Source organism: Tinamus guttatus, unplaced genomic scaffold (genome assembly GCF_059628265.1).
Source record: "Tinamus guttatus ecotype Peru unplaced genomic scaffold, ASM5962826v1 Tinamus_guttatus_pri_ptg000459l, whole genome shotgun sequence".
NCBI classification, from domain to species: Eukaryota; Metazoa; Chordata; class Aves; order Tinamiformes; family Tinamidae; genus Tinamus; species Tinamus guttatus.
This window is the reverse complement of record NW_028288993.1, coordinates 5,796,744-5,823,320: the sequence shown is the minus strand read 5'-3', so window position 1 is coordinate 5,823,320 and position 26,577 is coordinate 5,796,744. Positions and strand designations below refer to the sequence as shown.

The window sequence follows — 26,577 nt, the reverse complement described above, 5'->3', positions numbered from 1 at the left end:
AGGGACCGGCTCAGCGGGCAGATTCCCCCGCTCCTCAGAACACAGAGTAAAGCAAACGGGAAGCTGCCAGGAAGCTGCGATTCTGTAATTTGTGTAATCCCTGAGAAGCCCTTAACCCGCCCCCAAATCACCACCCTCCTGCTTTTCTCCCAGTTAACGACTGCCCAAGTTGGCGCCTTGACCTCTGCAGAGCCAGGGCCTGAATGTGCCCTGCTGCGGGGCAACGTCCGTCCCTCCTGCTGCCCTCGATAGGGAGCATCCCCTTCCCCGCCAGCTGTGACACGAGCAATAGCATTTGGAGAGTCAATTCCTTGCAAAGTAACCAAGACAAGCAGTGGCAGTCAAGCCCTTTTACCTAAAGCCAACCCGGACGCTGGCGCTACGGAGCCCAGTGATGGAGTCTGTACATGGAGTGATCAGAAGCAGCTTTAACGTGCCCGGCAACGCGGCCCGTGGCCGGTGCATCTCACCCCTGCCCCCACCCCCCCTTCCATCTCATCAGAGGTCTTAAAATCTTACAGTAAAAGGTGTACAAAAAAAGAACGGAGTCCTGTCAGGATTCTGCTGGAGAGTATTGCTCACACTGCGGCACCAAGTGCGGGACCTGGAGCTGCTCCTTGGAGCCAGGCTGCGGGAGGCAGCCAGGGTCACCTCGCGATATTTACATATTATACAGGAGGAGAAAGAAAACCCCACATAAAACTAAACCTAGGAAAACAGAAATTCTCTCAGCTGTAAAGGATAGTGTTTTTCACTTAGCAAAATATACATTTGTTTTGTTCCATAGCACTGTCCAACGTTTTCAGATCTTGGAGTCTCACGCTTTTCAAAGCCTCACATTTACAAAACAGAAACAATTAAAAACAGTTTCTTTAAAAAAAAATAGAAATACATCAGTTCCTCTTAGCCTTTGCTCTCTCTGCGTCTCTTTCTTCCCTTCAGAACTGCATTCTCGTTACATACCGTGCTTTAAAAACACTGACGACAACAACAACAGAGTTGAAAATATTCAAAACAGTTTCAAAGTCAAATAAAAATACTCCTCAATAAAAACTACCTAACACAATCACAAAGCCAATTCATAAAATATGTCTACTAGCTCAGGAAAGAGCAAACAACAAAAAGGAGGAGCCCCCCAAAAAGATAAAAAAATAAAATAAAAAAATAAAACTAACAGCTAGTAAAATAAATAAAAGAAGAATCGGTGGGCCGGGGGGCAGGGAGGGGAAGCGTAAACCGTCGGTGGTTAGTAAGAAAGCGAGATGATCTCCTCGGGTTCAGTCCAGTGTGATCTGGTCAAAGGGAGAGATCAGGGCAGGGCGGCAGGAGCCTGGCAGCCACCGGCAGTGTGCAGTTTGATTCCAGAAAAAGGTAACCCTCGCTCAGCCCCGAGGCTCACCAGCTCCTCCAGCCGCCGTCCTCGGCGCGGGCACTGGGGAGTCTGCGGGAGACACGGGGAGGCAAGGGACAGGATCAGGACCAGCCAGCGACTGCCCCCGTGGCGGTTTTCCCTCCGGCGCCATTCGATGGAAATACCCGATACCCAAACCTGCCCCAACACGGACTTTCTGGGCAGTTTGCTCCGCATCTCGGTGCGGCAGCGGCGCTTCCTTTGCTAACGGCAGCGCTAGGCCTGGCAGGCCAGGACACGCGGCGCTCCAGGCTCGCGGCCGTGCCGTGGTCCACCCTGCGCTGGGCTCCGCGCAGCCCTGCCAGGCCACGCTGCCATGGACACCCTGCCCTGGAAGTTTCTGCCTTCCATTTGCAGGTTTTTTTTTTTCCCCTAAACCAGCAAACCAGTGCCGTGTTTGCACAGCAGAGATGACCCATTAGTTCCCTCTCAGGCCCATCTCTGGGGCAGAAAGACGCCACGTCAGGCTCGGATCTGCCTCTCTGCCCATGTCCTCCCAGACAGGGAAGGAAACCTCGCTCCCTGACACCTCTCAGCAGCAGGGAGGAGGCTTCCCGACCCTTAGAGACAGGCTCGTCAACCAGCATTGCCCGTGCATGTGGCCCGAATCCTTTGCTCTCTCTGTCAGTGCTCCCATTGCCTTCCCCTGCACACCCAGACACTGTGATCTCGCCACAGCGCTCCCAGCACGGCTGAGTCACTGAGCCCAGCACAGAACTGGGGCACGAGCCAGCCCAGGGCTGCCCTGCCGCACGCCAGGTTGGCCAGCAGCAACCACAGCTCATGGCCAGGAGCCCAAACACAGGCTCACCACCTCAGCGCTCCCGGTGAGCTCCCACCACCCATTCCTGCCTGCAGCCCACTTACCTCCTGCCTCCTTGGTCCCCAGCTTCAGTGATACCCATTGGTAAAAGCTGTTGCAATCAAGGGACCCTGCAAAGAAGAGTTAAAACCATGCTATAAAGCAACACGAGTGATGCAAAGCAGAGCTACCCCTGCAGCACAGGTGTCCCCGGTCCAGCTCATGGGGCAGCCATTCCTGGTTGGAAATGCCAGCTCTGAGGAGCCACCTTGGAGGACAGTGTCCTCCTTGGGAAGCTCAGGCCAGACAGGGGACAAGGCTGCACCTTGAGTGCTGTTCGGGGAAAGGCAGCAGCGCCCGAGGCTGGGGACACTCACCCCTAGGCTGTGGCCAAAGCCGGTGCTCGGGGCTGGACTGGCAGCGCTGATGTAACTGCTGACCCCTGAATCCTGGTTGGCAGCTCCGTACAGCTCGGCCATGGGCCCGGGGCTGGTGGTGCCCAGAAATCCACCGGTGCGGCTGGGGGTGGAACCTAAGGCAGGCAGCAAAACTACCAAGTGAAGATCCCAAAAATGCAACCCCGTCCCTCCCCCCTGCCCATGCCCAGCGCCAACCTCCACAGCGGGACGCAGCGCTGGGCGGGAACGTGGCAGTTACCTGTCCCTCGCACCACGGCCGCCGCGGCCGCTGCCGCCGCCATTGGTCCATACGCAGTGAGAGGGATTGCTGGAAGGGAAGGAACAGGCGTCTCAGGGGCATCGTGGCTACGCTCGGAGCTCCTGAGCAGCTCCATCCTCCATGCCCCGAGCTTTGCTCCTGAACTGCTCAACTCCCCCACCCAACCTTTGGTGTTTGTTGTGAAAGAGCAGGAAACACACTTAGGGAGCAACAGCTAGAAATGGCTTAATTGGAGCCGTAAGTCTTAATTTATACAAAGCAGCTTTAATTCCCTCTTCTTGTGCTGCAGGCGTCTAGCCCTCAGGGCAGGAGGCATCTAGCCAGTATGTTTCTCTTTGCCCTTAAAACGACTGGGTCAGCATTTCATGCTTGAATGTGAAATTCGCTGTGATTCTGTTTAGAGCACCATAAAAAGAGGTCAGAACAAATCAATCGCGTTAGAAGGCTGCAACCCAGACTAGCTTATACAGGAATATTTAGCAGCAGGCACCGGCCTGTTTCAGGCACACATCATATGGGGCTTACAGCTGGGTTAGTTGCTCAGTACAGGCCCTGGGCCAACCTGGGCATGTTGCTGCTTCATGTCACCCCAAAGCCGCTGTTCTGGGGCGGAAAGGCAGCTCTCGCCCGTCCTTTGCCCCTTCGCTGCCTTCAGTCACTAACATGCAGCTGAATGAACCTGCTTGTATGGAGACGGGAGACTCCAGCCTCCTTCCAGGAACAGCCTGGATGGGCCAACTACCAAGGAGGGGGCTTGGTGAGGATGGGGCACCTGTGCGCTCGCTCCCCAGCGCCCTGGCGCCGTCATCGCTGCCTGTGCCATCCCCTCCTCTCCGGCCACTTTGCCAAGCCCACTGAGCGCAGCCCGGTTACACCCCCGCATCCTCTTCAAGGCACAAGGGCCCTTGAGCATTTGCACAGCTCTCAGCGCCTTTGTAGGAGCGAGGGGGCCGTGCGCTTGGTGGCACCGGCCCCAGACCATACGCGGGAGCTGCTGCTTGCGCGTTAGCCAAGAGGCTGCACAGTGGATGTTGAACAGGACGCGAGCGGAGCGCACAAGGGAGGCTGCCGCGCTGCCCAGCTGCTCCTTCAGCGAGGCGCTCGGGACCGGGAGCCAGCGTGGCTCCCCGCCAGGACCGCGGCATTAACAACTCCTTGTTGTGCGGAACCCTGGTGCGTCCCAGGCGCTGGGGACACCCAGGCCCCAGGCAATTCCGCCCCGCTGGGATAGGCACCAGCGAGGGAAAAAGCACCGCTCGCTCAGACATCAACATTCCTCTACAAATTCCCTGTGTTTTGCTGAAAAATCATGTGTGTAAATACAGGCTTGACTCAAATCTCCTTCGTCTGGTAACCAAAAAGTTCCGAGCAGAGCTCAGGCACTTGTGCAGCTGCACGTATGGTTTCAGGGATGGGTTTTATTAAGAGAAAGTTGAGACTTCTCCCTTCTCTGGTCAATTTGTTAGTTGGTGGTTGCCAACCTCGGCACCCCCAGGAACAGAGACCATCTCCCTGAGGATCAGCATTGTCCTGTGCCATGGAAACTCCCTCTCAAGCCTGTTTGCATGGATCCTTCCCGCAGAGCTTCTCTGGAAGCCTTTCCACACCCTCCTTACAGGGAGGCTCAAACGCTGGAACAGGCAGGGCCGGGAGGTGCTGGAGAGGAGGGATAGCACGGACACCGGACGGCACACAGGGAGCAGGGAGGCAGCCCATTCACTACGGAAAGCTGCTTTTCTACAACAAGTACCACGGAGAGAACAGAGCTGAGGGAAACATGGCCATGGCAGACAGAGGCTACAGGAGGAGGCACCTAGCAGCAGCTCACGCACGCAGGCCGGGGCTCAGGAGCGAGGGCTGTTCACGCGTGACGAGTCCCTGCAGAACGGCCCTGCGCCCCCACGTCAACCCAGGAGCGCTGCGGGACCCTGCACGATCCCACCGCGCGCGCTGCTGCCCAGGAGGCTGCGGGGAACAAGCGGGAGCTGCAGCAGCTGGAGCGGGAGAGCATTCCCTGCAGCACCTCCACCACAGGGAGCCGGGGAAACCGCGAATGCCCCTCACGTCCCCTCCCTTCCTCCAGCTCTCCAGCACTCATCCTGGCAGTAGCTCTGGCCAAGGACCCTGGCCGACCTTTCACAAGTTACCCTGCTCACTTCAGCTCTTTGGATCTGTTTTACACCTGGCCTGGAGCAAGAAGCTCAGAACACAAATGCCACTTAGGGATTCCTGCCATCATGCCTTCATTTGGCAGGACCCGCACTGCCCTTCTCAGACCCCGGCACCAAGTCCCCCTCCATCCTTGCAGCCCCTACTTCCAATTAAGCTACTATAGACGGAGGTGGAAATAAGGAATGTTTCCAGTCGCGCTGCGCTGGGCTGCAGAGCAGCAACACCACAGGAACAGCCCAAAGCCCCCTTCTCCCCTTCCAGCCTGCGAGTTTAAGAAATGAGTGGGACTGACCTGTGAGCTCAGGGAGGACGGGGGCACTCGGGAGAGGGGTCCGCTCTACACGGAACTCTAAAAACGAAATGCAAGACAGCTTAGGAACTCATCACCCGCCCCAAGGGAGACCCCGCGGAGAGACGGCAGCAGTGGCTGCTGGGGACAGGCTGCAGCCTGGCTGCGACCAGGCCAATGACTTCTCAAACCACTTCAGAGCTGGGGCTGAAAGATGCTGGGCACTGGCCCTGGAGACTGCCGGGATCCATTTGCTGCTGGAGCGAATGCAGCCGAGGCAGGGCCAGCCAAGCCTCGCTGTGCAGCCCAGCCCTCGAGCTTCGGGCCTGCCCAGCGCTCTGCGCTGTGAGCATCCAGTGTGGCCTCTCAGCTGCAGGTGCTCAGGACGTGCCGCATTGACCCGGCCATGGTTTTGGGAGGCACTTAATACCACTATAAACTGGATTCCAAGAGAGTTTCCAGAGAACTAGGGTGCAACAGCAACTTTCAGCCACAGGCAACCTGGCCTCGCTTCAGGCCAAGACACCACTTCCCATTCCCAGCCCTTAACATCAGACCTTGATATTTTAACCATTAGACTGAGGGATGGAGCAAGGAAGGGATGCTCAGAGTTGCCATTTCTCTGGAAAGCAGCAGGTTCTGATCTCCGTGTGCGCCACGTCGCGGGCTTGCCTTGCGCAGACGGGAAGGAGAAGCCGCAGAAAGGCCCGAGCAGCTGCAGCACAGCAGGTTTCCACCACTGATTGCAGCGACCATGTTTCGAGCACATGGCGGCCTCAGGAGTCTGAAACCACCCAGTGGGCTGGGGATCTGCAGCCACCACCCCAGTGGATGTTTTCTGGAGGCTGCAAATGTTTTGAACGCCTCCTGGCCCACGACTAGAGCATTACAGCATTTTGTGTCTCGGAGGGATAGGAATCCCCTGGCCTGTGGAAAGACGAGTTTTAAAATCTGGTGCTACTTTCAGAACAGTGGCAACTCTGGTGAAGAGACAGACACACACAAAGGCAGCAAGACAGGCAGAGCTGCAGGGCACCCCTGTGCAAGGGCAGCAACCCCAAGAGCAGGCTCACATAAAGGGCAGCAGAGCAGCCTTGGGCTTTTCCTGTCACTGGAGTGTGAGGATAATTCTAATGAAGGACAGGCTGTTCCCACCTATTCCAGAGCTCTGCCCCTCCCCCTTCCACATCCGTCTCCAATTTAGAAAGACCAAGCTGGGGAAAAGGTAAAAGGGGCAGAGCCTGCTCCTGGGCAGTGCCAGGGCCTTCCATGACCTGAGGGCAGACCGAACAAGCCAGCAGGGAGCCCCACTCACCAGGAAACTGATAAGTGTAGCCGGGTGCAATGCCAGTGTAACTTCGACTCGCGTAGGTGGCTGCTTGGAAGCCTGGGTAGCCTGGTAGGAGATAAAAGAGCTCTGTTACTGCAAGCTTGCAGATTCAGGGTCCTCAGCCCCCATCTGCTCGCAGCAGAGAGACCCACCCAGGATAAAGAACTAAGAAGACTAAAGGCAGGAAAAGCCAGGAAAACACTGAAGCACGACGCACGCAAGTCTGGAGAAGACTTAGCAGGCTTGCTTAATTTCTCCCTCTCTACAAAACATGTAAGGACATGGACCTCTTCTTGACAGAAGCTCGCAGCTCTGCAAACTACAGCTTGCTGATGCATCAGCTGCATTTACGAACAGGAGCTTGAGGAGGTGGGGGCATCTGGAAGGCTGAATAGCTCTGAGTCACTCCTGCGCCAGCAGTGCTGGTGAATGCGGGGCGCTCGTCCTGGCACCAGGCAGGCTGACTGGGCCTGCCACTGACCCCCTATCCCAAACGAGCCCCGAGAACACGGGGCATTGACTTGGAGATGAGTATTTGGTTTGAGATTCCCAAAACAGGCACATGTGGATTTCCCGGTGACTCAGTTTGAGCTTCCTGGCTTAAAATTCAGATGGCTCACGGAAAGCAAACCCTAAACTGCAGGCTGCAGATTTGTTTTCCTTCAATAAGTCAAGTGAAAACATAGCAGGGGGGAAATTGCCCTTCTTGGGTTTTTGTTCAGTGTTTGCCACTCTTAGCAGCAAAAGACAGGCAAGTAGCGCCCAGAGATGAGCCTGAACAGGGCTCTGGGTTCAGCTCAAGCCTGGCTGGAGCAGAAGGGAGGGAGAAGAGCCAGGGGCAGCACCCACGCTGGAGGCATCGTGCCCAGATCCAGGCACAAAGAAGTGGGGCTGTAGTGGACTCGCTTCATACAGGACAGTCCCATGTTAAGTGGATAGTTCTGGCAACACACCTAATATGGCATGGGAAAGGAATAAAGTTGAGACAGAGCTTAACTACAATTTTAATGGTGTCTTTATAGCCTTTGAAAGCCAGTGAGAATATTTATATTGTACTTTAAGGGGAAAATTTTGGGGATCTTCCAGCAACTCTTTAATCAGAACGCCCACAGAAACGTGGTAGGAACATGCTGAGGTGCAGATTACTCCAGACTCAGCTCAGCCACGCAGGTATGTCCTTCTCCTAAACTGCTGGAGAGTCGCTGTTCACAAGGTTACTGAAAGACACAGCTCCCTAGCATGTGGCCACCTCTTTGCAGCTCCAGCTAGAGCCCAACAGTGACAAGTTTGCAGTTTTCCCCGGTGCCGCCAGAGGGCAAGTGGTGATCGCAAACAGCTCCGGGCACTTGCACAATGTCCTCGGCCTTGCACAGAAGGAGGCTGCCCTTGGCCGCCCTGCCTGGCTCATGGCACTGCTAAGTGCTCCCCAGGTAACAGCTCTGCGCACGGGAGCTCTGCACGGAGCAGGAGAGGCCTGTGCCTGCCTTACCCAGCATGCCGATGCCGAGCATGAAGGCGTCCATTCCGTACGGCATCACCCGGGATCGCCCTCTCGCCGAGCCCGTCGGGGACATCACCTCCTTGGGCTGCGCTTTTTTACATTCCACCTGCCACAGGAAGGAGAAGATCAGCCTTGGATGCGGCGAGCGTGCTGTTCCCGCGGAGCACACGCGGCTCCCGGGGACACGGGGCAGCCGGTAGCACTCGCCGCCGTGGCGGGGCGACCCTCTGCGGGTCCTGGCCACCACTAGCCCTTCCACGTGTCCTCCATAGCCACGGCGGGCAATGGGGAGCTGCTCTTATGGCTCTGCTGCCATCCCACTGCCCTGCTCTCCCCGGGGTCCCGTTCCAGCCCTGTCTCGGGCACTCACCATTTTGTTGTTGATCTCATGGAAGTGGATTTCACACACTTTTTCCACAATATCTTCACTTTCAAATGTGACAAACCCGAACCCTGAGGAAAAGGCAAAACTCCCTGATCAGGTCAGAGCTGTGCACGGGTTGCGCCTGCCACCCGCGTCCCTTTATTGACGGCAGAAGGGAAGGAGCCACAGGCCCCTCGAGTGGCACAATCAGCCCTTGACAATGGCCATCACTCAGCTTTGCTCTCCAGCAAATCCTGCCTTTATGCACAGGAAGCAAGGACAGGGCCATCCCTTTATGGATTCCCTTTTCCAACTCTCTCTGTGCCTCCTATCTTTTTTTTTTTTTTTTTTTTTTTTTTTTTTTTTTGGTACTTTGCTATTTGCAAGGCAAACTATCCGGCTGGTAATGCTGAGAGGTTCCCTGCAGCTGCTCCTACAAAGAGCCGGTGGAGAGGCGAGCAGCCGCTTGCCAGGCCATCACCACCCTCCCCAGAAGCACCACAGCAGCAGCAGCACCCTGCACATCTCCTCAAAGAGGTCCAAAGGCCTTGGAGAAGCAGATACATTCCAATCCTGCCATTGTACCGAGCAAGGCAGACATGGGATTTGCAAAGTGAAGTTAGTTATGGATAAAACAGGACTGCGCGTTGCTGGCCCTTGCCCCTTGCTGCCACCTCGTCTCCCTCCCCAGCTCCTTCACTGACAGTTTTGGCAGAGTTTGCTCAGGTCGGTCAAACAAAACCCCCCTGCCACCTGCCTGACAACCTCTCAGCACTTCTGGAGAGCTGGGGTGGCTCAGGGGATGTTTTTAAGCTTGCTGTACAGCCAGGCTGGGATTAACAGCTTTCAACTTTCCAGAATTGATAGTGGCTAATTTCATGGCACTTTGAAATAACTCCCAAAGCCAGACAGGGATCCCCAGTCCAGAGGTCCCCTTTGTCTCTGCACTGCAAGGAGACTCTTCCCCCATCTCTCCCACGTGCCCAGCTGGCCACACATCATTCACCTCCACACCACGAGCTGGGGCTCGGGATTTCAGGAGTAAAAGTCTGACACCAAATCCAACCCTGAGCTCCACCAGACACTGCTTTTAGAAGCAAGTGACCAGGGGGTATCCACTGAAGAACAAGGGTTAAACCTTTTCTTCTCTTCTAAGATGATGGTGGAGCAACATCACAGGCCAGGCAACCAGAATAGATTTAAGAGCTCAAAATACATGCAGTTGTTACCTAGAGCAGCAAAAAAGTGTTTCCTGGGCTGCTCTGGTGGCTGAGGTGCCTGTGAGTGTTTCCCAACAACACGAGAGCAGCCCAGCACCATCTCATGTGGAGGAGCTGGGCACCAAGTTTGCAGCCTGAGTGTCCGCTGAGACTCTGAGCCGGTGCAATTCTGGCATCGAGCCCTGCCATGCACCACCATGAAGATGCGTGCAGGGGATCTAGATACACCAGGAGTGGGAGGCCAGCACCTCCACGGGTGGGCTGGGTGTGCAGAGCACGGCTACCACAGCCTTGCTCCCATCCTGTAACCAGACTCCCAGCCAGCTCCAAGGAAAAGGTGACCTGGGAGCACAAGCGGGCTCCGGGCCGAGGAAGGGGCGAGAAGCAGGCACCCAGCAGGCTCTTGTGTCAGCTTTCCCAGAGCTCAGATTACTCGGGACAAGGTAAGGCAGATACTGCGGGCTGGAGCCACGGAGGTAAGCAGGAAGGAGACAGGGCCGCCTCCTCTCACATATCTGCAACTCGGCGACTTTGCAGCACAGGAAACGCACCGGACAAAAGCCCTCTGTGCTGCGAGGGACGCTGGCGAGGGATGCAGATGCGAAGGGATGGTGTGACTAGAGGCAAGATAAAGAGCAGCCGTGACCTGCTCGCCCTGCCGTGGCGATAGCAGCTGCCCTCCCTACGCAGGCGCCGCTGAGGGGGCCCCGGGCAGCTCTCACCTCGGTGCCGGTTGGTGGTCTTGTCGAACATCAGCATCGCGTCATCCACCTGCAAAGAGAAGGGCGCCTGTCAGAGCGGTGCCAACCAGGCAGCGGCGAGAGCAGCCACCCTGGGCAGGAAGCAGGGCAGGGGACCCGCCGCGGCCAGCCCGGGGCAGGTGCTGCCCGCCGCCCTCGCCTCTCCTCCCCTCGCCGCAGCAAGTGACCCCGCTTGTTTGTCTGCAGCTTGGCACGGGGGCAAAGAGCAGCGAGCGCATTGTTCCCAAATCCCGGCCTCAAAGGAGTGCGGAATTAAAATGCGGGGGGCGGGGAAGAGAAGCAAAGCGGTAGAGGGGAGAGGACTAAGGGGCCTCCCAGTGTCGGGGGAAGCAGAGGCCTCAGACAACAGAGCCCGCCTGGGAAAGCTAGGAAGCGGACCCCACCCCCACCCTGGAGGAGCCTTTCCTCTAAGTGAGGTTTCCCACTGCTGGAGGCTGTAATTAGAGCAAATTTACTGCAAGGCCTGAGCGAGGGCTGCCTGTGCGCTGGGGGAAGGGCGCGGGCGCCCCATCCCCCTGCTGGGCTGGTGCCACTCTCCTCCCCCAGCACACACGGCACCGCCTGGTGCCACTTTCCCCCCTCCCCGTTTCCCCTGGCGGGTGTCTCCGCGCGCAGACACATCTGCACCGCGCGCCGCCTCGGCCCGAGCGGGGTTAAAAAATACCCTGCAATCCCCTCCGTTTAAGCCCCAGTGTAAACCTGTCCCACTGACCCATCCCTCCTCTCTAATACCACTGCCTTAATCCGATTATGAAACTGGACGTGCAAATGCTCAGGGGAGGGGAGCCGCGGCCTCGGCCAGCAGCTGCCCCGGCTGCCTCCTCTGCAAGGGATGGAGTCGCTTTCCTGCCCTCTCCCAGGTGCCCACGGCCCATGACTGCTGGCAAAAAGGCGCTCCCAGCTCCAGCTCGATGCCGCAAGGGCAGCCGGAACCGTTGCTAACGTTTCCAGGGCTGCTGCGAGCAAGGCCGTGTCACCCTTGGTGCCACTGGGCTTTGCAGCGCACCGCGGCGGGAGCGAGGTGACAGCGGCCAGCTCCTCACACCGCTCCCGTCCGTCCCTCCGCCAAGTCAGCAGAGACCCGCACGCTCGGGACACCCAATCTGAGCCGCAGCGGCCCTGGCGCCTGTGGAGCTGGAGCAGCTCCCGGGGCTGCTGCTCGCGGCTCCAGACATGGGGGCAGCCGCGGCCACTCATCGCCCTGCAGCCTCCCCCCTGCTTATGCCTGCCCAGTGCGACGTGCCAGGGGAGCCCCAGCACCACTTACAGATATTCCAAGTGGTTTTCCTGATTTTATTTATTTTTAAGCCAGAGCGGATCCCCAGCCTGGTCTGCGGCAAGGCTGGCACACAGCCGTCCCCCTCCCAGCGCTCCCCAGGAGACACGTGCAGCCACTTCGAGGTGACACCGCTCGCAAAGACACGGTCTGCAAGTTCATGACGCCAATGGGACGAGAGTCAGAGCCGGAAGCCCAGCCCAGCGCCCACTGGCACCATCCAGGGCGCAAACCCGCCCAGTGCTTGGGTGGCCCATGGCAGGGGTCGGGAGAGGCCTTGTCCCAAACTGCGCCCAGCACAGAGCCGCACTCCGCCTGCAGCCGGTCCCCCTTCGGACGTCCCTGCCAGTGCTCTGCAACCAGATGTGTGTCCAGCACCTCAGCCGTCCCCCGCCATGAAGCACCTCCAAGCTCCCCATCCTGTCGCCTTTCCAGAAAGCCTAAGCTTTACACAGACTTATATTTGTAACGCAACCCTGCCCTGCTCGACCCTCCGACTGAAACTCTGCGTATCGCCACAACCACCGGCTTTGGCTGCCAATAAAACCCAGAGGCGAAGAACCTCTGCCGGTCTCAGCCGACGGCAACAGGTGAGATGAGCTGGGCGGTCTCAGAGCAGCACCCACCGCCATGAGCCCGTGCACGCGGCGCCGCGACCCCCGGGGACCGCGCCGGGCCCCAACAAAGGCGGCGGCGGCGGCGGCTCCGCGCGGGGCCGGTCGCCAGGGCAACGCGGCCGCCAATGGCAGCTGCGGGCCGGGATTAGCCGCGCGCTCCCGCCGCGCACAAAGCCGCCCCGCGGCGCGCAGGGGCCGCGCGCGCAACCGCCCCACGAGGCAACTGCCCCCGCGGCCGCCGCGCCGCCCCGGGGAGGCTTCGGCCCCTGTGGGGAGGCTGAAGCCACCCGGGGCTGAGGAAGGACACTCAGGGCCTGCCCTGGGCTTCATTTCTACAAGGGCCCGCGACGGACGGTGAACCTAGTTAACAAAGGCTTTTGCAGGGTGAATTGTCTTCTCCAGCGCTCCCCCTCCTTAAATAAATATTTGTTTCGATTCTTTAAACACAGTCAAAGCAGCGGATCGCTTTGCTAGAAAATGGTTTAGCTGAACGGTCACAGCTCCCTCCCCAGGAACTATTTAGGTTTCTGGTGCTGGCTGCGCTGGCTGTGCGTTGGCAGAGAGAAGTTCAAGGTTTCGTCATTTCCCCCTGCGTTTGGCCACAAGGATCTGGGATTGGGAACACCACGGGAGCCGAGGGAAAGGTTGCGCTCCCAAAACACCCCCGGCAGGGAGCAACTCCTCTGACAGGTACTTGGCAACGAGGGGGCTGACGCACCATCCCCGTGCCTCCCCACACGCCACCCGCCTCTCGGTCCAGCCCGTCTTCCACGACTGCTCTGGCCTTGGAGTCATAGGTCACCACAAAAGAGGAAGCCAGTTCAACTCATTCAGATTAAAAAAGAAAAAAAAAATCCAGCAGAAGTTTGAGGAGAAATGTTGGATGCACTTCCACATGAGCAGATCTTGAGGAAAGTTATAAATACTCAGACAAGGGCTTTGAACAGAGATGGGTGTCTTCCACCTGAACTGCAACTAATCGTGACTCAACTGGTCCTAGAATGAGCTGCGGCTGCACATATGTGCGCAAAAAAAAAACTAGGCAGAGGACTAGTAGCTGCACAGGCAGCTTCAGCATGAGAAATAAAAACCAAATGATCCAGAAACCACTCAGCCATCCTGCCGAGAGAGGGGATTAGCAACCCTGAGAGATTCTCCTGGCTGCTCCAACACGACTTGCTGCTTTGGAGAGGGGAAAACCCCACCACAGCAGAGCCCACATGGCACCCTGGTCCCTCCCTTCTGCAGGGGCGTTCTCAAAGCTCCGCAAATGGGACTGAATGGGGGCAAAGAGCCCATTCCCAGCCACAGGTGAGACGACCGGCCCGTTCAGGTGTTCTCACCTGCTCCCGCGCTGCTCCGCGGGCACCTGGCAAATATCGAATGAAGCAGTGGGGGCCTGGATGACCATTAACGCTGCAGCATTTTTGGCTATCTGCCTACCAGATGCAGAGCACAGAGCACCCTTTGTTCCAGGGGCATTGTCACCACGAGCCAAACTGCCGAGTGACACAAGAGAGGTGATCAGATTCCCCCTCGCCTCCCCTCCCCATCTGTTCACTGCAACTGGGTTACGCGTGAGAATTTGCATAAGTTGCCCTCTGATCTGGGGGAAGAAAATCCAAAATCCAGTTTGGAAATCCACAGCAGGTCGACAAGTAGCTTTGATCCCAGGAATTTCCAGAGAGCTGCAGATTAAAGATTAATTAATTAGCGTTCTCCCAATCCAAATCGAGGGAAATCAGGCCCAACACAAGCAGAGGAGCAAGTATGCCTTTAAAGGAATACTCCAAGACAGGTAGTCAATCTTTAGTATCTAAAGGTCCTCCAATTAGTGAATGTAAAAAGCTCGTTTCACATACCCAAGTCAACCACACCATTTCTCTGACAGGAGTACATGAATATGTATTTGTGACAGACACACAAACTGTCATTAAATCCACCTCAGGGTACCGTGCTTTTTCTTGGTTTGGGCGGCACTGGTTTCATTGCCCGATGAGATCTCCAAACCTGTCTTAGGCAAACAGCCTGGAATTTGGATTAAGTATTAGATGGCAACCTAAAGGTCAGAGCTGCACTCGGACCTCAGCAGTTTTTTCTCACTCTCATTTGCTCCCAGGGTATTTTTAGAGGGAGCGGGGCTCTTTCTGGGCATGATCTCTCTGACTGAGAGGCTGCGCTTTCGTGACCAACTCATCCAGATACACAGATCACCTGCAGGCCCAGGGAGAGATATAAATTGTTTTCAAGCACTTGTCAAGCATTCTAGGAGCCACAACTGATTAGTGAGTCATGCAAAGATGTCATTGTGAATATATTTCTTCTGCTTCATCAAATGTAAAAAATGCACAGGAAAGAAAAGCATGAGTTCGAACACCAGACTTTGCTCCAGACCCTCTGGAAATAAAGACAAATACCTCTTCATTTCTCGTTTCTAGTTCTCTTTATAAAGACACTTCCCAAGAACTTAAGACTCCACCACGTTAAAGCAGAGGTCCACCTTGCCCAAGGTCCCCCCAAGATACCAACCAACAGCAGTCACCTTGGGAAGACATAAGGACAGGACCAGGATATTGTCATATACCCCGGAAGACTTCCTCCCCTTCCAGCCATTTGTGATTCAGGTATTTCCTGAACTCGAAGGGTTGTCTGTATATTTAAAAAAACATCCGTGAATCTGTCCAATCACTTTGGAGCCTAAGTAAATTTGACTAACAAAATCCTGGGTCAAAGATTTCACAGCTTCTGTGAGCTCTGTGGCAAAGAGAGACCTTCTGAACCTCCTATCATGTACTCTGTTTGGCTCTCTCTACCCCACAACTTCATCAGACCAGCCCCTGAAAAAGATACTTTCAGGTTTTTTTCTTTTCCCACATACAATGTGAAGCAAATATACTTGCTCACAAGCTCCAAGACTTAATTGTTCGAAGAAATTATTCTGATAGTCAGTCCTCCTAAAATAACATAGAACAACCTGTTCCTATGAGTTGAAGAAGAAAAGAAACTGCGACTCAAGATCTTCTAGGTCATCTTCATGCATGTTGCACTACCGAGAGGACTAGCTAAGCCTGAGGTGCAGGGGGAAACGACCTTTCTCCTCTCGTTCTGGCTCAGGTTTCACTGAGGCTGGTAACCTCATTCTAGGAAGCTGTTGAAATAGTCCCATGTGAAGCCTAAAGATTTCTAACAGGCCACCCTGAGCCAAGACATTTGGCTACACATCCCGTCAGTGCAATTCTCCCTAGGATTTCTGTCCTGCAGCTGAATAGGTCATTGCCTTTAAAAACCATGCCCATGGTCTTAGCCTGCAACTAGGAAAGATTTGAGTTTTGGATCTAGAAGTGCTTCCTACACTATTCCACTATATTCAGAGCCTAGTAGCTACATGATACTGAAGTCAGCTCGAGAACACTCCTCAGTCTCAGTCACTGTACTCAAAAATAACTTTATTTTCTGTCCTTACGAAAATGGCAGCCCAACTTTTTCATTAACAGTTTTGAAAAAAGAATGAGAAAGTAGTCTTTTGAAGAAGAGAGACTCTCACACTGTATTTGGGATCCTCTTTGAAGCTTCACCTTTTCCTGTCAAAACCAAGTATTTGACATGAAGGAGAGGGGATGATAGCTTCTCCCTTTCTTCCTTACCCCTAAATAATGCTCATGATTTCCTTCACACACTTTTTTTTTTTTTTTTTGCCACTTCCATTTTAAAAAGCTCAGAGAAAGTTTTGGACTCAGCAAGAGAAGAAAACAAAACAAAAAGAATCACAAAGATAGGAAAATAGGGAAAGTGCCAAAATGGAAATGTCAGATTTGGGAATTTGGGGTTTTGTTTTTGTTTTTTTGTTGTTGTTTTTTTTTGAAATGGGAAAGCATTTCTTTTCACGCTCTACCAAACAAACCAAACTTCCTCCTTTTCTGCTAATGAACACTGCTGCTGATCACAGACTAGCAACAGACTAGCTATCTGAGTAGACTTGCAAATTAGCAGTTCTCAGATTTGGACCACAGAGAACATGAGGATAATCTAATTTGACCTCCACTGTATTAGAAGCCGTAGGATTTTCTCTAGTAATTCTTACAGCACGTCCATGCTTTCTGGCAAGACTAGAACGAATACCTCCAAATGCATCACTCCAATTTGTGGCAAACCTACCACGTGCTCAGGCTTGCAGTCCCAGGGGTGCCTAGAAGATAATCTTCACCTGAGACCCGTTTGGTTGTTTGTACTCCTGCGTCCTTGGATGCAAAGGAGGATCTCTCACTGACAGCTGAGATTCAAGCTGAGATTGACATTGGATTCTCAAAGATCAACTAATATTCATCTCCAGGAACCTGGCAGCTGGATTTTAAGGAACCAAGACACTGACTTGTGCACCCCTCTCTTCCTCCTCACACTAAAATTAAAGTATTTGCAGGGCTTCTTGGACAACGGCAGGTAAAAGGTGTAAATGTTCTCCCTGCTGGTTCCTAGACCTGCTAGTTCCTAGACAGCCATGGGAACATTCAAAAGAGGGAACACAGACAAAAGTCATTCCCTTAGAGGATAAGGCTTTAGAAGGGAATCCTCAACAATTTCTTATGAGACAGTCTCCATCCAATTCCACCAATAACTTGGAAAACCTCTCTGAAAAAATAAGTTTTCTAAAATGAGGATGGCATGACTGAAGTTCAATCACCTCTCATTTAATGGTACTAGAAGATCAGGAGTCAGACACCAGAAGTACCTCTGAAGACGGGATCCTAGGGAACCTCTGAAAAACAAGAGGCCCCTGAGCACCATAACAAACTCCAGAAAAGGCTGTGTATTGAACTCATGTCCTCCATAAGAATGAGTCACATCTGAAATTGTAACCATCATTTCTGAGTCCTAGAAACCACAGAGTAAGACACTCAGAGCCGAGAACCCCAGAGCTGCCCTGGAGCTGGGGACCCAAGAGTTTCTCAGGAAGCAGTTCTGGCCTTCACGGAACTAACCGAGGCTCGGCCTGGGAGACAGGTCTTTTACTAGAAGTCTGGGGAGTTTCTCGTCAGCCAAACTGGCCAGATGACTCAGAAAGCTGCCCCAAGACAGGGAGTCAAGCTGAGCAGCCCTGACCTCTCCCCGTGGAAACTCCTCAGAGCCAAGAAGGCAGCTGCATTAGCCTCATTCACGTTTTGAGCACTGGACGTTGTCTGGGATGCCGGTTCTTTGAGCGTGAATTGCACTGAGCTAAGCAGAACTCTCCCTTCTGCCTCATCCGAGCAAACAATCTGACACAACCAGTTCTTGCTGCTCTCCTGACGTCACGGCTCCTTTCAACACGCAGCCATTAAATAAGAGGAATACAACAGCATAACACCCCAAAAGTAGAAAAGACTTCTCAAACTAGGGCAACTGACTATAAATGCTTGTAAATTGCAAATGCTACGTGACATGCTTCTGGTTCAAATTATCGGAGGGATGGATAAGTTAAAGGGGAATTACGCCCAAGGTATTTGGGTCTCCCGTCGCATGCCCGCGACGGCAGCAGCGCGGAAGCACAGGCAAGTGAAAAACAGTCCCCAGACTACGCGGCCACGTGGGCAACGGCACTGGTAGCGATGCCCCTCAGCAATACCATGTACAAGCTGCCAGGGACACGATACAGTTTGCTTACTTCTAATACAGAAAATAAAATCACACAGAACTAAACACAGGGATTTCTTGACACACTGACCACTTTGCACATTACTCTTTCTCTAAGGACTGATTGGAAACACCAAGTCCTACTCTGCAGTTACTATAGCAACCCGGGCCATGCATAGATTTGACTCCAGAAGCTGAACAAAAGTGCTGAACAACACTCATCCCAAACTTTCTGCCTGAAAGTTTTGATACAGCAAAAACTGCACCAAAAGTACCAAATCTGTAAGTGTACCATAAAAGTACCAAATGACAGAGAAAAACTGATTACCAAACTCCCCTTCTTCACACCAGCCAATGTACTTCAAAAATAATACAGTCCTTTCATATGATCTTTCATAAAAATGAATACCAAAGCCTTCATGCATCACACTCATTACAATTTCTATGGTACTTTCTCCCAGATCCAGGATGCTATCAGCAGCATCCTGGCAAGATCACTGCCAAGCAAACTGTGCTCTGCCACCTCTGCCAGTGCAGGAAGGTCCCCACAGCCAGAACCCAACGCTTCCCAAATGGCTAATCCCCACACACCACTATCAAGCACCATTCAACAGTCACAGTGCTCTGCCCCAGTCGTGACTGCAGTCACGATTCAGGTACACCAATCCCATTCCCAATTCCATTAAAAATGTTGCAAACCTTGGGTCCAGCATTACTGCTGTTGCATCTAGAGCGCTCAGTCTCCAGATGTGGCTGAAGGGCCAAGACTGAACCCCTTTGTATCCCTCAGTTCTGTCCCACACACTATTTGCACAACTGGCTGTCAAGGAACAAGGGCACAAATGACTAAATCTCAGAAGTCTTCCCTTCCCCACACCAGCAGCTGGCACAGGGAAAGCCACACACTAACACAGCCTACTTGCCAAATTTCCTTCAAATATCCAAAAACAACATCACCACTTGCCCAGGACTCAGCAGGAGAAGTTGCAGGACCAAAGGGCTTATTTTTAATAAAGGATTACGGAAGTATCAATCACAAGGCTTGGAATGAGAACCAAGGCCAGAATCCCAGGTTTGATGCTGAAGCAGATCTGTTAAAAGTGTCTGCAAGCCTTCCTTCAGCATTTGAACAGACTGCAAATCTGCAGGCCCAAAATGCCCTCCGAGGCCTCGGTGTACAGAGGAGGGAAAAGCACGTCTTAGCCCAAGTCCCATCTGCTCTAAGAACGAGCTCGAGCTCTCTGTTTCAAATCATCACGGGGCAGGAATCACAAGCTCCAGCCCCTACAAAGAAATTACAGCTACTCAACATCTGTAGCTGACCTTCAATTTACTTAACCCCACGCAGAAGACTCAGTCTCCTAATCCCGCCTCCAAAAGAGTTCAGGAAACTCCTTTTTGCCCCAGAAGCAACCGCTTTGATCCAGCCCCACTCAAGAGACTTACCTTCCCGAACTGCTCAAAATATTGTTTCACATCCTCCACAGTAGTGTTCACTGACAGACCACCCACAAATATCTTCTTCGTTCGGGTCACCATCTGGAAAAGGGAAGAACAGGAATTTACCGAATAAACCAAGAGGGAGCAGAGAACAGAATCAAGAGGCCACTAACTCCCCCTCTGCTGCCAGGAAGCCTCTGCCCCTTGGCCATGGCCGAGTTTCCGCCCGTCGCGGAGCTCGGCAGCCCAACGCGCTGGCCATGTTTCCGTGCGGAGCTCGAGGCACGTTCCCAGCCAAGCCTGCACCCCCTCGCCATCCTGCCTGCACACGCTCGTGGTCGTGGACACCTCAGCCCTCGCTAGCGCGGAGCCCTTCTCCTCCCAGAGGTGTCCCCAGGCTTGTAGGGCACATGAAGAGTCTCTCCCATCGTGTGGCACGACTGCAGCCGCCCGGGAGAAGCCTGTGGAGCTTCCCAGGACAGAAAGGCGGCTGCCTGGGCTATGCTCACCCAGCGCCCATCTCCCATGGGATGGGCCCCATTTCACACCCATCCCCAGTCACTTAACCAGAGCTCAGGAGGCTCCAGTTAAATCTCCTGCCTTGGCAGGCCACTTCTCACTCATGCAACCAGGGCAAAGAAAGACCGAGCTACCCTGCGAGGGGCCGCTGCTGCCAGGCTGAGGCTCTCTGACATCCTTTGAACTGGCTCCCCAGCTGCATCCTCCCCTTTGCTGCTTGGCTACACCCCTGCTCTCAGAGGAACACATGGTCCTAATTACCCCAAGGAGCACAGGGCTAATCCGCAGCAATTCCCTAGCTTGGAGAGCAGCCCGTTCTAACACTAAAGCACCTTCTGTCACCAAACTGCTTAATGGAATTAACCCAATTCCTACCATGTGCTTCCTGGCTCCAGTTACTCAGGATACCTGCTCACCAATTGTTCCCCAGCCCTGATCCCCTCCACTTCGCTCCCTGCACCAGCCTCCTCTTCCCTTGGCAGTTCTCATTGCTCCTTCTTCCAAGCTTTCTCCCATGATAGCACTTGGAATTGAGACCGTTAAAGTTGAACAGAGACCCAAATCTGTATTTCACCCTAAGAAGCAGTCTCCAGCCTGCTGTTGGCTCCCCAGTTATAGATTTCTACTTGCACGTCTGGAACAAGTTCCTGCAACTGCTCAATCTGATGCCACAGCTTCTTGCAGAAAAGGTCCAACTCCAAACAGCTTCTGCCTTTTCCAATGCGGAAGCACTCAGGGGCATTTCGCAAAGTGAAATCCTTTTCCTGAAATTCCTGGACAAAATGAAATTCCTTTCCTGCCACACATTCGTTCACATGCACGAGCGTGCAGGCGCGCACACGACTCTCCTTCCACCCGCACCATGGCACATCAGGGACCTGCTCTCCTCTCCTTGGGCTGGGAGCTTCCAGACACTGGCTGCAGGTTGGGCAGGAGCAGCGTCACTCCAGGTAGAGTTTAGTTCATCACTCCTAACCTCGGCCATCCTACAGCACAGCGGAGAGGCCTGGAGGCTCCTCCGGCACCGCACGGGCCCCTGTGCTCCACCGCAAGCGGGACAGCGGGCGTACCGCAGCGCCGCGCGCTGAAACAAGAGCGGCTCCCACTCAGTGACTCCTGAGCAAACTCAGGAGAGGGACAAGATTCACCAGCACAACCTGCACCCCGCGGAGCACCAGGGCTGTGGCACTGCTACCTACCTTGGGCTGCGCTCGGCGGGGGAACGCTACCTTTGGATCAATCTGAAAGAGAGCAAGGGAAGAAGAGGTGAGGGCGCTTTCGCGGTTGCTCGCGGACGCAGGATTTCTCCTCCACGAGCGCGGCTTTCTCTGCCCACGAGGCACCTGCCAGACACCCAAGAAATCTGCCCACAAGGTGCAACCACGAGACTACAAGTCCCAGCATGCTGCAGAGCCGCGGCCAGGCGGCACCGTGAGCCCGTCACATGCTGGGATTAACCGGCGCGGCTGCACCCTCCCCTCGGCCGGCGCTGGGTGCCCTGCATCCCCAGCACCGCATTCAGAGCGCTTCCTTATGCCCTTTTGCTCTCCCCCTTCGGGTGCAGGGCTCACCCGATGGGCGACAGGCCATAAAAAAGGCAGCGAGCAAAGAGCTGAACGCCTCATTCCGCAAAACGCGGGATAAAGGAATAAAAGAGCGGGCGGAAAGGCGCAAAGCGAGCAGAGGAGCCCGGCGTGGGCCGGCGCTCGCCCCTCCTGCCCGCCGCGCCGCACGCACACAATGGAGCAGGGCCTCCGCGTGCCTCAGCCTCCATTGTGCTGCTGCTGGCTCGGCCAGGAAAAGCTGGGAAAAGCTAACGCTGCTGGAAGCCAAGCACCCGCGGAGGCCTCGGCTCCTCCTCACCGTCGCTTCTTTCTCTCCAGTCTATTTTTACGGCAACTCTTGTAAAGTTACATCACATCAGGGATGATCCAGACTCACAAATCAGCTTAAGGAGACCTGCGCTAGCAGCAGGTCTGGCTCATCCCTGCGAAGGCTGTGGCCGGAGAGCGGCCCGGCCTCGTGCCACCGGCCCGGCTGCTCGCACAGGAGCCATGTCGCCCCGGCCATTGTTCTGCCTCCCTGGCCACCTCTTTCCACTTGTCACATCGACCCCAAGCCCGGCCTCGCGCCTTCCCCACCTCTGTCCTGACTCACGGCCTACTGCATAAATAAACCCAGCACGCCGGTCAGCAGAGGCAAAAGTGAAGAGCACAATAAACTCCAAAACAACCCCTGCAATAGCTGTGAGCGCGGGCGGATGAGCATGGCCTCTGGGCGCCTCCGCGGGGCACGGTGCTGTCCCCCCCGTCCTGCATGAGCACACGCTGCGCCCACAGCCTCCGGGCCAGCGCCAAAACCCACAGCAGACACTGAGGACAGGGGACGGCAGGAGACCAGGAGGCTGATGGCAGATAATAAGCAAAAACAATAATCTACTGTCTCTTAGTTCTCAGCCAGTGTCATTCAGCTCCTGCCAAAAAGATGCTTTCATAGTCCGCAGTGCTAAGCTCGGCCTCATTTTCTCATTACCCCAAGTGTGATCAACTGGGCTGAGATAACGCGCACACCCGGCTGCAGGGAGCAGAGCCCGCAGTCATTTCCCAAATTCTTCTGCACAAGCAGCCTTTGTTGCAGGTGGAGTGAGGCCCGGCTGGCGGCGCAGCCCTGGGGACACATGCAGTGGAGCAACTTCAGCCCTGCGCTCTGGTTACTGAGGCTGCGCTGCCCCTGAGCCGCTGGAGTCCTTCGAACTAAAGCAAAAGCACCGGTAAAAGGTACCTTATTCCTCCGTTAAAACACATAGCCCTGGAGTTGTGTTTCAGTGTCACCTGCTGACGCAACGGATCCTTTTTACAGAGCTAGATATAAATCTTCTCAAGTAAATGCACTTAGAAGTACTCAAATTGTATGGGAAAGCACAAAGGCTGCAGCGAGGGGATGTTGCTCAGGCAGGAGCCGCTCGCCGTTCGCCCCACGCGGCACTGGGACAGGGACCCCTCTGCTGTTGCAGGTGCATTGGTGCCTGGCTCCGCAGCACCCTTCCTCAGGGAGCAGACACTGGGGTTTGCCCACGCAACGCACCTCGCCGGGGAGCCGCGCTTCTCTCTCCACCACCAAAGATGAACCCGACAACAACTCGTCAACAAAAAGGCCGTATGGCAAACGAGCAGCTCCAGGACTGCCCTTTCCCCAGGACGAAATGAAGCCGCTCAAGACAGCAGCTGGCTGCATCTTTACAGAGTCACGCAAATGTTTTACCTTGAGACTGCAAAGCCAATTCTCCTATCAAGCATTTCCATAAATAACCCCACAGGCTGCCACTATCTAGCTTACAAACAAAGAGGAGCCTGAAAAGCACAAGGTTTCCCCAGAGATTCAGGTGAGCGGCGCTCACTGGGGTAGGAAGAACTGGAAAACAATGGAGCAACAAGTTGGGCAGAGAGTGGCCACCCAGCGCGGTGGCACAGGAGGCACCCGGCCCACGCTGCTCAGGACACGGCCTCTCCTGCTAAGTTGTGCGAAAGCCTAAATTAGGACTGAGACAAGTTTGTGCCATTTAACCCGTGACTCAGAGTGGTGGCCCTCAGCTGAGCAGGCACACAGAGGCTCCCGGCAAGCAGGTCCCAGCAGCTCTCCACCCGGCAAGCCCCGGGCAGCGAACCCCAAAAACACCCGGTTAAAAGGGAGCAAAATGAAATTCAGAAGGGAGCAGAGGGGACAGATGGAAGTTCCCAACAAAGGGAGGACAAAAGTGCCGCCGCTACCCTGCCGGAATTGCAATGGCCGGCCACAAGGCCCTTGTGTTGTCCGGCAGCGGCTCCACGGCCGCCCCCTCCCTCCCTTCCGGAGTGGCTGCAGAGGGATCCAGGCAAGTGGCAGCTGGGATGGAAGAGCGGGGATTTCACCCCGTTCCTAGCCCCAAAACGCGGTAGGGATCACTACTGCTACAGACACCTGCCACTTGCCTTTTCAGGAGGGGCCTGTGCCCGTCCACACAGTCATGACGGGACTAGCAGATCAGACACCGAGCTTACACAGGCTACTAAGAAAAAAAGAAAGAAAGAGAAGAAACAAAAACCCTTGGGCCCTCCACAAAATGCTGTACCGCAACCTTCCCCCAGATCAAAACTCCCTTTACATCCCTCACGAAAGAATGAGGTTTAGGAGTCCTGGGAATCCACCCTCAGCGAGGAAGGCTGGGATAGGTTTAACCAGGAGTTCCCATGGGGAGGAAGGACCTGCACACATCAAAAGGAGCGATCCATGCAGTTAAACAGGAACAGACATAAATCTCGCTGCAACTCATGCCGTAAACCTTAGGAAAGGGGGTCTCACTCTCCCGCCCTCTCCATTCTGCTCACATAAAGAGCAGGATGGCTGAGCTACCACACGGGAATTCAAGTTACACATTGGTGCTCCTCATTAGGCCCCGCTCCAAGCGGCAACTTCTTCTTTCACTGTGTCACCCTTTCGGAGCCCCCGGTGCCCACCCCCCCCCAACTCCCTTCACCTTCACCCCCAGGGCAGCAATAATAAAGAGGAATTTGGAGCAGGCAAATCGCTAGAACTACAGAGACAGGACCTCCCACTCAGACACCTACTCCCACCCCCCAAAACCGCCGGCCCAGCTCCCCAGCGCTGCCAAGCCGTGGCGCGGCCGCCGACACGATGCTCCGCGTGCCACCCGGGGCCTCACCGCGCGCAGCCAGGCCGGAGCGAGGCTGCTGCTCGTGAGGCGGCCGGCGGCCCACATGGGCGGGCGCCCGCCACGCCGGGAGACAATAAAGTCCTGAGCCGACGCGACCGTTACTAAAACTTCGCCAGGGGAAAACGCAGGAGACAAGGAGCAAACACAAGGGGCGAACGTGGACCCGGCAAAGCGGCAGCAGCTACAACTGGAGAAAAAAGGGCCTTGGATTCTGCAAGGAGCGAGCGGTGCCAGGGACGCACACGTCCAGGAAGAAGCGGAAAGGCCACCGGGCACAGGGGGGCCGGTAGTGACTTGCCTCAGCCCCGCACCTCGTTTGCGGGGGCCACCCCGAGCGCGTGCGGCCGTCCCACCTCGCCGAGCACTGCGGTTGCTCCTCCGCGGGGCCTCGCGATCGATGGGCAGGATGGAAACCATAACCGGGGATCCGCAAATCCCTACCCGGACATTCGGCCATCGATCGATCCCCAACCTGAGCTCAGACAGCAGCTACTTTTCCAGCTGATAAGTGGGGTGGAGAAGGGGCTGATCGACCCATATCGACCATCGATAGCTTACAACCTCTAACTGGAAATCAAACGCATCGCTCGATAGCGGCTCGGAGCGCGGCCGCGACAAGTCGCCTCACCGTCTTGGAGTCCAGCTCGTGCCTGGATTGTGCCAGGACCTTGTCGACGCCGGCCTGGTCCATGAAGGTGACGAAGCCGAAGCCCCTGAGCGCCACAGGCCGGGGAGAAGCGGGGAGGGGGGGCAAAACGGGGAGAGAAGAGAGAAAGTTGGTTAAAGTGGCGGCAGGGCCGCGACAGGGGCGAGGGGGGTGGCCGCGTGGCCTTCTCACCTGGATCTCTTTGTGAGCGGGTCCCGCATCACCAGGCACTCCTTGACCTCGCCGAACTGCCCGAAGTACTCGCGCAGGCCCTCTGCAAGAGAGCGCGCCCGCCGTGGGTGCCCGCCCGGCCCGGCCCGGCCCGCCCCGGCCCGGCCCGCAGGTGCGGGGCCCCGCTCCGCTCTCACCTTGCGTGGTCTGCCAGCTCAGGCCCCCGATGAACATCTTGCTGCGGGAGGAAGGGGGAGAGCGGTGAGCGGCGGCGCGCGCGGAGGGCAGGGCGAGCATCGGCCATGTTGGCAGCGCCGCCGCCGCCGCCGCCGCGCGGGGCCGGGGCGTCCGGGCCGGGGGGAGGGGGGCGGCGGGAGGGGGGGGGGGGTGCGGGAGGGTGAAGGGGGGGGGGGGCTGGAGGCGCCGCCCGCCACGTCGCACCGCGCCGGTACCAGGGGTCGTGCGGGGAGTCCGGGGAGGCGAGGCCGGGCTGGCTGGCGTCCGTCTCCATTCGGAGCTCTTCTCCGTGCGAGGAGCCGCGCCGCACTCCCGGGGCAGATGAGCGCTGCAAAAGGGGCCGGACGGACAGGCCATGCTGCCCCCTCCCCCGACCCCTCTCCGCCGGGCGGGGAGCGCGCGAGGGAGGAGGGCCCGGCGGGCACAACCTGCCCGGCTCCTCCCACCCCGCCGGCCGCCGCGCGCATAAAACCCGCCGCCCGCCGCCGGGCCGCCACGGGGCCGCGAGGGGCGCGGGGAGCGGCGGGGCCGCACCTGCCTCGGGGCCGGCGGACAAAGGGCCGCGGCTCGGCGGGACCGGCGGAGCCGGCGTCGCTGGTGGCCTCGCTGGTGGCCTCGCGGTGCCACCCGGCACCGGCCTCCCCCGGGCCGGGCACAGAGCCCCGGGCCTGGCGGGGCAGCTTCCTTCCTGCCTGGGCGCTGCCGGGACCAGCCCGGGTGCCCTGCAGCCTCCCGCGAGCGAGGGGAGCAACGCGGGCCAAGTTGCGGCTGCCCTGGCTCTGGTGCGAGGTCCTCCATGTGCCGAGGCCTTCGGAGCGGAGCTGC

General features: G+C 56.1%; 1 protein-coding gene across 4 annotated transcripts; it reads right to left on the bottom strand.

The window, feature by feature from the left end:
• Positions 1–553: 553 nt before the first annotated feature.
• Positions 554–26,263, bottom strand: MSI1 (musashi RNA binding protein 1). Of its 4 annotated transcripts, none has more exons than XM_088532414.1 (15): positions 25,968–26,263; positions 25,713–25,753; positions 25,537–25,618; positions 25,327–25,411; positions 21,187–21,228; positions 19,475–19,567; positions 10,490–10,538; positions 8,554–8,636; positions 8,172–8,289; positions 6,668–6,748; positions 5,356–5,412; positions 2,871–2,939; positions 2,591–2,763; positions 2,279–2,344; positions 554–1,441 (listed from the first exon to the last, which is right to left on the bottom strand). In XM_088532414.1, exons 1-14 carry the CDS (start codon positions 26,024–26,026, stop codon positions 2,303–2,305), a joined length of 1,074 nt encoding a protein of 357 aa, XP_088388540.1. In that variant the 5' UTR covers positions 26,027–26,263; the 3' UTR covers positions 554–1,441; positions 2,279–2,302. The 4 variants fall into 4 exon arrangements, with proteins under 4 accessions (XP_088388540.1, XP_088388541.1, XP_088388542.1 ...); XM_088532415.1 differs by having other exon boundaries at positions 2,591–2,745; XM_088532416.1 differs by lacking the exon at positions 5,356–5,412.
• Between the last annotated feature and the right edge of the window lie 314 nt (positions 26,264–26,577).

Excerpts from the sequence above, each read along its gene's own strand:
- MSI1 (XM_088532414.1), bottom strand. The coding sequence starts at position 26,026 with ATGGAGACGGACGCCAGCCAGCCCGGCCTCGCCTCCCCGGACTCCCCG. Across the intron at positions 25,619-25,712 it reads GAGCTGGCAGACCACGCAAG|AGGGCCTGCGCGAGTACTTC; the intron begins GTGAGAGCGGAG and ends GCTCTCTTGCAG. Across the intron at positions 10,539-19,474 it reads ATTTTGAGCAGTTCGGGAAG|GTGGATGACGCGATGCTGAT; the intron begins GTAAGTCTCTTG and ends TTCTCTTTGCAG.